At 35.4% G+C, this 12,924-nt stretch overlaps 1 protein-coding gene and 1 long non-coding RNA gene across 5 annotated transcripts in view; one reads left to right on the top strand and one right to left on the bottom strand.

The window, feature by feature from the left end:
• The window catches only part of LOC107657279 (uncharacterized), a 13,268-nt gene extending 10,385 nt beyond the window's left edge, over positions 1-2,883 (top strand). The window contains exon 3 of the long non-coding RNA XR_001630665.1: positions 2,871-2,883. This is a non-coding gene — a long non-coding RNA (uncharacterized LOC107657279). The remainder of the gene's footprint in view (positions 1-2,870) is intronic.
• Positions 1-12,924, bottom strand: part of LOC107657276 (rho guanine nucleotide exchange factor 15-like) — a 19,498-nt gene that overhangs the window by 1,502 nt on the left and 5,072 nt on the right. Inside the window, exons 1-12 of one of the 4 annotated variants that reach the window (XM_016445313.1) lie at positions 12,499-12,901; positions 8,943-9,689; positions 7,987-8,041; positions 7,794-7,861; positions 7,344-7,597; positions 4,588-4,748; positions 4,080-4,232; positions 3,830-3,959; positions 2,879-2,953; positions 2,374-2,466; positions 1,152-1,306; positions 779-943 (exon numbers count right to left, since the gene is read on the bottom strand). In XM_016445313.1, the coding sequence (XP_016300799.1) occupies positions 779-943; positions 1,152-1,306; positions 2,374-2,466; positions 2,879-2,953; positions 3,830-3,959; positions 4,080-4,232; positions 4,588-4,748; positions 7,344-7,597; positions 7,794-7,861; positions 7,987-8,041; positions 8,943-9,689; positions 12,499-12,691 (2,249 nt within the window). In that variant the 5' untranslated portion in view covers positions 12,692-12,901. Of the gene's footprint in view, positions 1-778; positions 944-1,151; positions 1,307-2,373; positions 2,467-2,878; positions 2,954-3,829; positions 3,960-4,079; positions 4,233-4,587; positions 4,749-7,343; positions 7,598-7,793; positions 7,862-7,986; positions 8,042-8,942; positions 9,690-10,885; positions 10,980-12,498; positions 12,902-12,924 lie in introns of those variants that run through there. The other 3 variants (XM_016445314.1, XM_016445311.1, XM_016445310.1) reach the window with 3 other exon arrangements.

The following is a 12,924-nucleotide window of genomic DNA, read 5'->3' on the forward strand; positions in this document are numbered from 1 at the left end:
TATACATATAGAGAGAGAGAATAAAGATAAAAATAAATATTAATAAAACAGAATAAAAATTCCAATTTTTTTAATCCAAATTGTGGATGCCTTCTGATACATTGTTGATATAGATATTTATTAAAAAAAATTTTGTGCATTTGTATTCCTTTTAATGCGATGATTATACATGCACTAAACGTTTGGGGTGCGTGAGATCTTTTTTTTTAACTTTTATTAAGCAAGGATATATTAATTTGATCAAAAGTGACAGTAAAGACACTAATGTTACAAAAGATTTCTATTAAAAGTACATGCTGTACTTAAAAAAACAGAATTATTCATCAAAGAATCCTGAAATAATTTATCATGGTTTTTTTGTATCTTTTTTTTTTTACATTGACAATAACAAATGTTTCTTGAGCAGCAAATGAGCATATTAGAATTATTTCTGAAGGATCATATGACACTGAAGACTGGTGTAATGGCTGCTTTAGCTTTGCTTTCACAGGAATACATTTTAAAATACATTAAAATAGAAATTGAAGTTATTCCATTTTACTGTTCTACAGTATTTCTGATAAAATAAATGTAGCCTTGGTAAAGATTTTCATAAATATTACAAAAATCTAACCAACCCCAAATGTTTAAACGGTAGTGTACATTAACAAGACTTGTATATCTGAATTAAACAGGAAAATAAAAATCAGAATATGAGCTCAAAACATAATGGAGTAATGAACATGTATCATGGATGAGTAAAATAAATAGTATGCAGTTTATTTATAACTCCACGCACTGTGTAGGAGCTTTGACAACTCTCTCCATCTGGCGTCCCTGGTGATTCTCCAGCAGAGTCAGAGAGAAGGAGTGCTCCAGGCTGGGGACAGATGTGACCTCCCCAAAAAGCTGCACCTGGACCAGGGAGCGATGGGCATGATCAAGGACTACATACCGCTCAGAACTGCAGCACAGGGAAACAAATGAGTGAAGTCTGATTCAGAAACAACAGGATTAACTAAACAGCAAATGCAAACAGGGGTGTTACTTTTTATAAAAGATCATTAAAAAAAGTGAATGCATATAAATGGCATGTAAATATAATGCAGTGTTTTGTAACCCTCATAAAACAGAGTAAAGTCATAACACAAACAGGTTTTTCAGCTTTCTACCTTTTCTTGCTGGCAATAACAAGTAGGTCATTGAAGAGAAAGAGGTAGACGGGGCTGAATTTGGGGCGGAGGTTCAAGAATGTCCCTCCTCTGTTTACTTCCTGCAGTTCTCCTCGTTTCTCCAAATAACGTGTTTGAGAGATAATTGGCACCGCCTAAATAAATGATTCAATGATGAGACAACATTTAAACAAATAAATAGATCAATTTAAATAATGACTATAAAATATATTTAAAAATATAGATTTTTTTTATATAAAAAATATAATAGTAAATATTCCTATTTGTTTTCAATAAAGCATTTAAAAAATGATTGGTAGAATCAAAAAGAAGCTAGGGAGCTGATTGAGACGCACCCTAAGATTCTACACTATTTTTTGGTCGCTAATCAAAAGTAAACACATTTGTGCAAGTGACCATGTGACATTCACATTGTAATTATTTTGTTCATTATTTAAAAACAAATACAAAACAGAGGAATTTTCACTGGTAGCCTCAGAATATTAAATCCCACTGTAACCATCTGTATAATAATAATTGCTTTACAAAGACAGGTTTAAGGAACAGAACTAAATAAACATTAAAGGGGTCATATGATGCGATTTCAAGTTTTGCTTTCTCTTTGGAGTGTTACAAGCTCTTGGTGCATAAAGAAGATCTGTAAAGTTGCAAAGACTAAAGTCTCAAATCCAAAGAGATATTCTTTATAAAAGTTAAGAGTCAACCACGCCTACCTAAAATGGCTCGTTCTATCACAGGAGAGTGAACTGCCTGTCAGAAATCATAGCACGTCAGCTGTCTTAACCGCGGCTTGTGTACTGCATCATCACTGTGTCTGTCACGCGACTCTGTTGCCCTTTCAGGCTTGAACTGATGGTAAAACTAACGACATTATTAACTGTCTTGATATTTACTTTGAAAGCTGAAGCGATTATGGTAAGGGGCGTTACATTTCCGATGTGTGCTTGTGGTGTTCGGCCAATCACAATGCACTGGGTCAGCTGGCCAATCAGAGCAGACTGCGCTTGTCAAAGGAGGGGGCTTTGTTGAAAACTACGTGTTTGAGAGAGGCGGCGCATAGAGGACCTACAATAATATACAGTATTTGAAAAAGAATGTGTTTTTTGAACATTAAAGCATGTCAACATATTCTGTTACACCAAATAATGATCTTTAAAATAGCATCATATGACCCCTTTAATACAAAAGTCAATTTGCTTACCTTTAGTTTGTCGAACTCCAGCATACCATTAATCTGAATCAGTTCCTCCATCTGCTTCATTTTTCCAACCTGAGTATTACATTCTTCAATGATCTGTGAGGACATGCGTGACAAGTTATTTAAGATCACATCAAAAACATTCTTTCCATACAGACAAATGAATCTGAATGCATGACAAACATATTAAACATGACCTATTTTGGTTTTCGTGAAAATAAAAAACAAATAAACTTATTTTACTAGCCTAATGCTTTAAAACCTACTTTATCAAATATGGCATGCTTATAAAATGTATATTTCTAGTGACCCGACCTGCATTTAACCTTGTTTTCCACTCTCTCCCCGTTTCCCATTATTCTTGCTCTCTTTTCCTTTTATCTTCCTCTCTTAACAGGCTATTCTGGGAACAATGAGGTCTAGTTTGATCAAGGAACTGTGGGTGAGGAGTGGCTTTATAATGAGAGGAAAAAACAGGGCGCATTTACTGTGACCTTGAGGTGTTTACCTTGGACACAGAGTCCAGAGCTTTAGATGCTGTCTGCTCCTTCTCTGTCCCAACAGCCGTTCTCTTTAGGATGTTCTGATGAAGAAAAAAACAACAGATTTTTTAAAATCTGGATTAAAGGGGTCATATGATGCCCATTTTCCACAAGTTGATATGATTCTTTAGGGTCTTAATGAAAAGTCTGTAACATAGTTTGGTTAAAATTTTTCAATGGTAGTGTAAAAACACCTTTTTTTACACTGTCAAAAACAGCTCTTTTCAGCTTAAGCCGTTTTTGTAGCATTTCCATTTAAATGTTAATGAGCTCTGCTGACCCCGCCCCTATCTTCCGAGCTGCTCTCAGAGAGACTGTTTACTTTAGCCGCATTCATCTGAAACTTGCTAATTAGCACATTATTAGGAAAGGTGATTTGCAAATAAAAGTGCATGTAGCATCCTATGACCCCTTTAAGACAACTCTGCTTGATTATAATGTGATGCCTTGCGAACGAAGTATAATTGTGGAAACAAAAACAAAACTAAAAACTCCCAAAACCAACTGAAATTGGTTCCAACAAATACATATATACTACCTTTTACAATTTTGGGGTCATTAGGAAGTTTCTTATGCTCATCAAGGCTGCATTTATTTGATCAAACAGTAAAATAGTTAAATATGATTTCTTTTTTCTATTTTAATATATTTTCAAATGTAATTTATTCCTGTGATGGCAAAGCTGATTTTTTTAGCAGTCTTCAGACTCACAAGTTCCTTCAGAAATCCTTCTAATATGCTAATTTGGAGCTCAAGAAACGGTTGTGCAGCTTAGTATTTTTGTGACAAATTTTTTCAGGATTCTTACATGAATAGAAATTTCAAAAGAACGGTATTTATTAAAAAATAGAAATCTTTTGTAACAAATGTCTTTAAAAAAACAATTCTAAAGTGTATTATGTGAATGATTCACTCACCTCGATGAGCATTTTAATGCGTGTGATTCGCTGAAAGGGCAGCAACAGGAAGGACATAAAGGGCAGTCGCTGACAAATGGGCGACTCCTGGAGTCGGGTGATTACGGTCGCAAACTGAGTGTTAGATTGCCTGTGACAGATATAAGGCAAAAGAACAAGTGAGAAAATACAAAATAAATGGATGATAAGAATATTAGACAAAACAGTTTGAGTTCGTGCTTGTGTGTGTGTAGGTGTATGAGTTTCTCACATTAGATTACTATAGGTCTTTTCCTGATAAATCTGGTTTCGAACATAGTCGATATACGCAGGGAAATGATGTTGGGCATGATAGTGGATGATGTCACAGATGTCAGAAATGATAACACTCTCGTCTAGACGCTCCTCCAGGTCCTTTAGGAACCTGTGAACATCAACAGACAGTGGTATTTGTAAATGAATGTTTGTGACTGCTGTGACTTGTTTTACAGTCTACACTGCATCGTCGAAGCATTAGACTATTAGTTGCCGATGATGTATTTGTCCTGAGATTTCATGTTTAATAGTTTTCTATTAATAAAACATCAAACGCGGCTGTCTCAGCAAATTCTGATGGGTTACACCTGGAAAATCATTTGTTGCTGTACAATAACAATGCCGCAAATGTAGTCTATGGGGTTCATGTATATAAAGAAAACTAATTTGTTTGGTTCAGGCAGTGTTGCTTCAGCAAATCTAAACTGTATATGTCTTCATTTCACACACACACAGGCACTCACCTCTCGCTGACCTCTTGGATGCGCAGAATGTTTGAGAAGAGGGTTTTTTTGTCCATGTTAATAAGTGTGTCATTCAAGTCACTTGACTCCATAAAATGCTCTGTTAGCACACGCAGAGAGCGCAGATACGACATTTCTGATGTAATCACCTCGAACATGCTCTGCACACAAAGAAAGGAAACACATAAATATATATTTTTTTAAATTTACGTCTGTTAGCTAAGACTAAACCACTTCTATCTAGTTCAGATTTTGAGAAAGCAATTACTGCCATTGTCTTTTCTTGAATGGATTATTGTAATTCCTTTTATTATGGAGTTGATGTTCGAGCACTTATGCGTTTACAGAAAATCCAAAACGCAGCAGCAAAAATGATCAAGTTGGCAACGAAATATGAATCTGTGACTCCGTTATTAATTTCATTAAAGTGGTTGCCAGTACGACTTAGAATTATTTATAAGATCCTCATACTGGTTTTTAAGGCCTTGCACAATCTAGCTCCTGTGTATTTGTCCAGTATGGTGGCAATCTACACCTCTAGATCCTTGAGATCAGAAAATCAACATCTGCTTTGCGCTACTAGGACAAAATATAAACAGAGGTGACAGAGCTTTTTCTTGAGCAGGCCCTAAACTGTGGAATGACCTCCCTCAATCTATTCGATCTGCCAAATCCTTACCCATGTTCAAAGCTATGTTAAAACAACATCTTTTAAATATAAATGTGACCCTGGACCACAAAACCTTGTGTCTTAAGTCGCTGGGGTATATTTGTAGCAATAGCCCAAAAAAACATTGTATGGGTCAAATTTATTGCTTTTTCTTTTATGCCAAAAATGATTAGGATATTAAGTAAAGATCATGTTCAATGAAGATATTTTGTACATTTCCTACCATAATTATATCAAAAGCTAATTTTTGATTAGTAATATGCATTGCTAAGGACTTAATTTGGACAACTTTAAAGGTGATTTTCTCTGTATTTTGATTTTTTTGCACACTCAGATTCCAGATTTTCAAATAGTTGTATCTCGGCCAATTATTGTCCTATCCTAACAAACCATACATCAATGGAAAGCTTATTTATTCAACTTTCAGATGTTGTATAAATCTCAATTTCGAGAACTTGACCCTTATGACTGGTTTTGTGCTCCAGGGTCACAAATGGGGAGCCTTTTTTTTTTTTTTAATGGTTTAATGTTTATGTTATGTGGGTGTGTATATTTTTGCTATCTCTTTGTGTTTCTTAGCTTGTGATTGTGAAGCACTTTGGGCAACACGAGTTGTATTAAACTGTGCTTTATAAAAAAAAATGTGCTATATAAATATTATTTAAATTCAATTTACTCTTCAATTTCTCAAAAATGTAAAATCTTTATATTGGTAGTAACAGCTTAGTTTTTTTCCCACATTCACTGTTATTATCTTCTGTAATTGTATTACACTAATTTGAAATACTGCCACATTTCAGGTCACATTTAACCCCAAAATCAAAAGATTTTTTTTTTATTGCATAAAGAAAATAATACATGTTAGGACTTTTCAAATTTAACTTTCTTTAAATTTTAAAACATTAAAAAAAAAAAAACTTTTTTTTTTTTTTTAAATGAAAACAGTAAGAATGGGATTTTCTTGAATTATGGTTTAACTGTGAAGAAAACAATTTAATAAAAAAAAACTTAATATTCTTTATTCGTGCCTTCATTTTCTATAAGTGCAAAAAATAAACTATTGTTCAAAAATAATAAAAGTCAATATATTTTTTTTCAACAAATATGCCTTCAATTGATCAAAAGTGACACTAAAATATCTATAATGCTCCAAAAATTCTATTTCAAAGAAATGCAGCACAGCTGTTTTCAATTACAATTCATTCTGTTTTCATTTCAACAACAAAAAGAAATGTTTCTTACACTCCAAATCAGCATAATAGAATAATTTCCAATGAATCATACCGTAATGGCTGTTGAAAATTCACTTTCGCATCACAGGAATAAATGATATTTTAGAATTGTAATAATTTTTCATAATATTACGGTTTTTACTATACTTTTGATAAAACAACTGCAGTCTCAGAGTGCATTAGACACTTATTATCTTATTGAGAACGGGTAGTATACATATGTGATTGTATGACAATTAATTTTCAAAATTGTCAAATTTTCGAAATTGAGATTTATACATCATCTGAAAGCTGAATAAATAAGCTTTCCATTGATAGGACAATATTTGGCTGAGATACAACTATTTGAATATCTGGAATCTGAGGGTGCAAAAAAATCAAAATATTGAGAAAATGGCCTTTAAAGTTGTCCAAATGAAGTTCTTGGCAATGTATATTACTAATCAAAAATGAAGTTTTGATATATTTATGGTAAGAAATTTACAAAATATCTTCATGGAACATGATCTTTACTTAATATCCTAATGATTTTTGGCATAAAAGAAAAATCGATAATTTTGACCCATACAATGTATTGTTGGCTATTGCTACAAATATACCAGTGCTACTTATGACTGCTTTTGTGGTCCAGGGTCACATATTGGTGAGGTCAACACTCTTTGTACTTCCTTTCCCATCCACCCCTTTCCATCCTGTCTTTTCCTACAGATTTCCATCCTCTCTCTCTTTTCCTCTCAAATGACTTTTATCCCCATATATCCCCAAACACAGAAAGCCTCAAATCTCAGCACTGGCTATGAAGTACATGCTCTCCTCTGCATTCTGTACCATGTTCAGTGAGGATTTCTGCTCACCTCTTGGTACTTGCACTCCTCTGGACTTAGGGTCTGCAGGACCCCGCTGTCTCGTACTGCCGACTGGTCCCGCCATAAATTGCTCTGCTTGAGATTTGGAACACTACTGGATCTGGGACGTGTTTCTCCTTTCTCTGGGCTGGATGTAATGCGTGGGTCCATCTGGAAGTCCAAGCTGGTTTTACTGATGTTGCGACATACGGTCCTCCTGATCTCCTTGTGTATATATGTTTCTGTGTAAAACTGATACAGCTCTGCAAGGGTCATAAAATATGGCATTAAATTCAAACCCCCTCAAATCAATTTATTGAGAATTTTTACTAATGTACGAAAGGTATCATTCATCACAATTTCTTTATAGTGTTTCTTTCTTAACTTTCATCATGTCTGTCTGTCTTATAATTTTTAATTTATAACCAGAAATGTATTCAATAAGAAAAAAAATGATACCCTCAGGCACCCCAGCTCCCAAGTCAACAGTTTGTTGGCGACGTGGAATGGCTCGTGGAGGTCTAGAGCTGTGACAGAGATTGAGTTACACATAGTAAAGTCAAATGTGACAGCTGTGTGACTTACAATAAGCTTAAGAGAGCAGAAACTGTTTGAGAGATGAAAGAAATATAAAAAACAAAAACGTATATACTTCTCAGTGGATCCACATTTTTCCCCATCAGCCCCTGCACTGTCATTCTCATCTGCTGATGTCAAGAAAGGAGAAACCAACAATTAAGTACAATAAAACAAACACACAGAGATAATCAACAAATGTCTGTTTGAGACACTTAATTGAAAGAAATGCTGCAACCATACTTTACTTCTGTTATACAAAGCATTTCTGAGTTAAACGGTATACTCAAAAAAAGAAAAAGAAAAAGAAAAGAAGTACGGTCAGGATTGACTGGATTGTGAACAGTATGCATTTCATAAAAGAATTTGTTCTGAAAAAGAAAGCAAGTCATTCATGTTTGGAACAGTGTTGCTATTGTTAACTAAAACTAAAATTGGTAAGAGTTTACAATAAGGTTACATTTGTTAACATTATTTAACTACAGTAGTTAACATGAACTAGCAATGAAAAACACTTCTAACGCATTTATTAAGCTTTTGATTCATTTGATGTTAATTTATCATTTTAATAATACATTATTAAAATCAAAAGTTGTATCTGTTAATGCTATTTAATAGACCTGAGCCAACATGAACTAACAATGAATGTTAACAAAAATTAAAAATACTGTAAAAAACGTATTGCTCATTGTTAGTTACTCATAGTTAATGCATTAACAATGTTAACTAACAAAACCTTATTGTTTTACTTTAAAACTCATATAAAAATAGAAAGGTTATCTTGGCGATTAACTGAAATAAAAGTCCTTTAGTAAATAAAAGTACTGAAATTATTCAAACTAAACTGAATTAAAAAAAAGAGCTAAACAGAAATATTTAAATTAATAATAATAAAAATTACAAAATCAAATAACAAAATTGCTAAAAATTACAAACAAAAAAAAAATCACTGTTTGGAACATAATTAATCTTTTTAAGAACACGAATACAGTCCATTTTGATTTCACGTCAATTTAAAAAGCCTTTATGTACCTATAGACTTGAGAGAATAATTGCTGAGGCGTCTTCCGTTCTCATAGGTCTTGGCTGGTGGAGGTGGTGCAGGTCTTTGCAGTCGGGGACTGGTAGGTGGGCTGCCTTTTTTAGGGGGAAGCAGAGGGGACGAAGGACGTGCCAGAGGCTGAGGCAGAATAATGCGAGGACCCCTGTTATCTAAAGGCATTCTGGGAGGAACGGCTGGAGGGGTGTCCTTGCTTACAGTGTCCGGCCCCTTTTGAGGTCTGGGTGGAGTGACCACCTCCAGGCTAACATCGTAGATGGACTCCTCTGGCTCCTCCAAAGGCTGGTCTTTGGGGACGTTTAGAGGAGTCTGGGGAAATGAGACCGCAGAGGCGATCAACGTTGGAGGTCCAGGGTCCGATTTCCTCCTCAGCTGCTGCTCTATTAGGTTACGAGTCTCCTGAAACTTGTCTTTTTTAATTTGCGGCTCCTTTTTGTTCTCGTCTTCAGCTAATGACTCACTCAAAGACTCCGGCTCCTTATTTGACTTGTCTTCGTTCTCTCCCTCTCCTCTTTCGTTCTGGTCCTCGGTGTCACTGTACTCAATCTCATCCTCCTCACCCTCATCATCATCTCGCTCGCTTATTGGCACCCATACGAGCTTCATGCCAGGCCTCTGCAGGTGACATATACAGCCGCAGTTCTTCTCACACTGCGGCTCTGGAAGAGGGCTGGAATCCCGCTCTGCTCGCAGTTTGCCGCCTTCTTTTCCATCAGGAGCTAGAAGAGGACATGGATTATGGTCAGGGTTTAAGTAAGGGATAATGTACATCCAGCCGGCTGTTATCTCAGAATAAACCCCGACAGGGTGATGCGGAGGGGTCTTGTATCAGCCTGAAGGGGTTTATTCTGAGATAACAGCCGGCTGGATGTACATTATCCCGCTTATTACACGGCTACTTGCCACATAAGTAAATAATTAGACGCGAAATATTGATTTGAGTTGAAATATTTGAACGCAAAGCTTCCGTGAAGACAGCAGTTGCGAACAAGCGGCAAATTCAAACTAGACGGACATTTAAAGTCCGCGTGAACCGGAAGTTGCTGCCGACTTTATTTCAGTGTAGTAACGTATTTCCAGCTGAAACGGAATATTGAATAGAGGGCATGGTTTTGTGTTTGCGCTCCTCCTCTCTGTCTCTCACTCATAGCAATCTAACGGTTGGAGGGGTGTGTTTAAGGATATTCTGCCCTAGCCGTCAAACTGACGTCATCAGAAAAGGAATGCCATTCCAGAGCGGAAGTAAATGTTCAGATTTTGATTATGAAGATTATGAAGACAAAGAATTTTTTTTCAGCGGATTAACTTGCACGGATTAATTGTTCACATCATTACTAGCAATGTGCGCTAGTAAAGTAAATAAAGTCAATTTTGATTTCATGCGGACTATAAGGGAAACAGTCAAAACCACTTATTACACAACATTTCACCACAAAAATAATGAAGGCAATAAAAGAATTAAGACGAAAATGTTTTAAAACCTTACCAGTTTGTTAGTTCTCTTATAATCCATTACAGCGTACAAAGCAATCGTAGCAAAATGGCAGTAGCTGCGTTTGTATGAAACGAGAGAGTGTGTCCGCGATACCAGGATGACATAATTAAATAATTGTACACCATTTTGAATGGAGTTTTAATATTTTATTAGCTAAACAAACGCAAAGCTTCCACCAAGAAAAAAAAACGTTCCAAGCAAGAGTAGGGCGCCGACTTCAGTTACCCGGATCAGCTTTTACCGGTTGTCATGTAAGGGATAATGTACATCCAGCCGGTTGTTATCTCAGAATAAACCTCGACAGGGTGATCAGGAATCAGGATCAGTCTTGTATCAGCCTGAAGGGGTTTATTCTGAGATAACAACCGGCTGGATGTACATTATCCCGCTTATTACACGGCTAAAACGATTTGTTTTTACCATATATGTTGAAATTAATGCTGCAGTCTTCCATTGTAACACGTCACGCGGTGGTTAAGTGTTTTCAGCCACAAGATGGCGCCAGACAGTCAACGATAGCGGAGTGACTCGTTAAGCGTATAAGTAGTACCGGTCAAGATAACTCGTAGTACCCGGATGAGCGGTGTGTTATTCAATTTGGCGCGATTGACCAATCAGAATCAAGTATTCCACAGAGCCATGTAATAACGAGGTATAACATACCTCGGAATGTCGCGACTGACCAATCAGAATCAAGTATTCCACAGAGCTGTGTAATAAATGAACTTTAAGATGGGTAAATAATGTGATGCTATTTTATTTATTTACTTTTTAAAAATGCAATCCATACAATGACTTGAATGCACCTCTTCTACGAAGAGCATGTTTTTTGTACGAAAAATCATTCAGAAATAATTTTTGGGATATAAAGTCAAAAATGCCAGGATGATATGACTGTCCTGCTATCATAATAGAGAAAAAATGTAAATGAATAAATGTTAGTTTGGGTTATAAAATGCTATGGAACACTACAGATCTTGCATTAACTCATAAAGTTTTTTTCATGCACTAATCAATTTAGCAATTTTGGGATATTTTGCTTCCATAACATGTCTTCTTTCAGACTAGTTGAAAGAAAACATCCAAAATACTAATTTATGTGTTTAATTCTATTAAACTTGATTTAATTATGTCTGTAAACACCAATTACAATACCTATTTTAAAAGGTTTAAAGGTCTCAAAATTAGTTATTTTTTCTCATGCACTAAGATTCTTTCAGGTTTTTACAGAGTGATTTGCTCGTGTAACATTCACCTGAATTATAAAATAATATTTTATTCCTAAAAACCTAAAAAAAAATGGTGACAGTATTTTCCTAAATTATGTAGAGGTTAAAACCTTTCATTCTACTATGTCAGCAAAAGAAAAAAAATGTAATCTGGCTTTATCCAATGTTCATATTTCTGTTCTAGAAATGCATGCAAATGGGTGAGTTTTTAATAATAATGCAACATTCACATATTTGAACAAAACCGTTTGGAAAAACATAATATACTGTGATTAATTAACTGGAAAGGATCTATTTCTATCTATCTATACTTCAAACTACATTCACCTGTGGTGTCTTGTTTTAAAAATCCATGCTTTGGGGGAAAAAAATCACATCTTGAAAAACACATTTATTTATTATTTTTTTTTTTTTTAAATAATTAAATTAAAACATGTTCATGATGTTTGGAAAAAAGATCACCTTTTACTTGATGCTTACATCACATGACATTTTCTGAATCATTTCCTTTAAACTTTTTGGAAAATAGCAGAAAAGTTTTCAAAACCATATGAAATGAATAGGAATACAAAGAGTACATTTCTAAAGACTTGACAGTAGATTTTAAAAGTTTTTTTTTTTTTTATGGACGCTCTTATACATCTTTGGACCTTACATAAACATGGTAAACAAGCTGCAGCAAAGACTGATCTACAACCCTTAGTAGTACCATGACTGAATGTCTTTGCAATACTCTAAACGTTATATTGCTCTCGAATGGCTTCATATACTTTCTGATTTCCAGTGTATAAGATCTTGGATTACCATCTCTTCTCTGCTTCTGCTTTGACTGGTCCACCTCGCCCTTCGAGCCTGCCGTTATCCGTGCCGTCAACTTCTGCATGGAACCTTTGCGCTGTGTCGATCCCTCCTCCCCTTCCTTAACCCGCAGATCTTCAATCGCCTCAAATACATTTTGCTTGATCTTGCTAAATGCTCGTTTTAGCCCTTCTGCCATTTCACTACACCGGTGACTGACCTGCTCAAAACCCTCTCGGATTCTGGACTAGTTGAATGCAGGAACTTAAGGGTGGGACACTGGTATATTACCCCAATAATCACATAAATCACACAAAGGCCACTTGCATGTTACTTCCAAGCCTCCTAGACAGTCAAACTAGCTCAGTTCACATAATTGTCACTGTAAAAGAGTTTTATGAACAATATATTCTCAGATAATATCCAGCAGGA

This window comes from Sinocyclocheilus anshuiensis, unplaced genomic scaffold (genome assembly GCF_001515605.1).
Source record: "Sinocyclocheilus anshuiensis isolate Anshui unplaced genomic scaffold, SAMN03320099.WGS_v1.1 scaffold159, whole genome shotgun sequence".
In the NCBI taxonomy this organism is placed as follows: Eukaryota; Metazoa; Chordata; class Actinopteri; order Cypriniformes; family Cyprinidae; genus Sinocyclocheilus; species Sinocyclocheilus anshuiensis.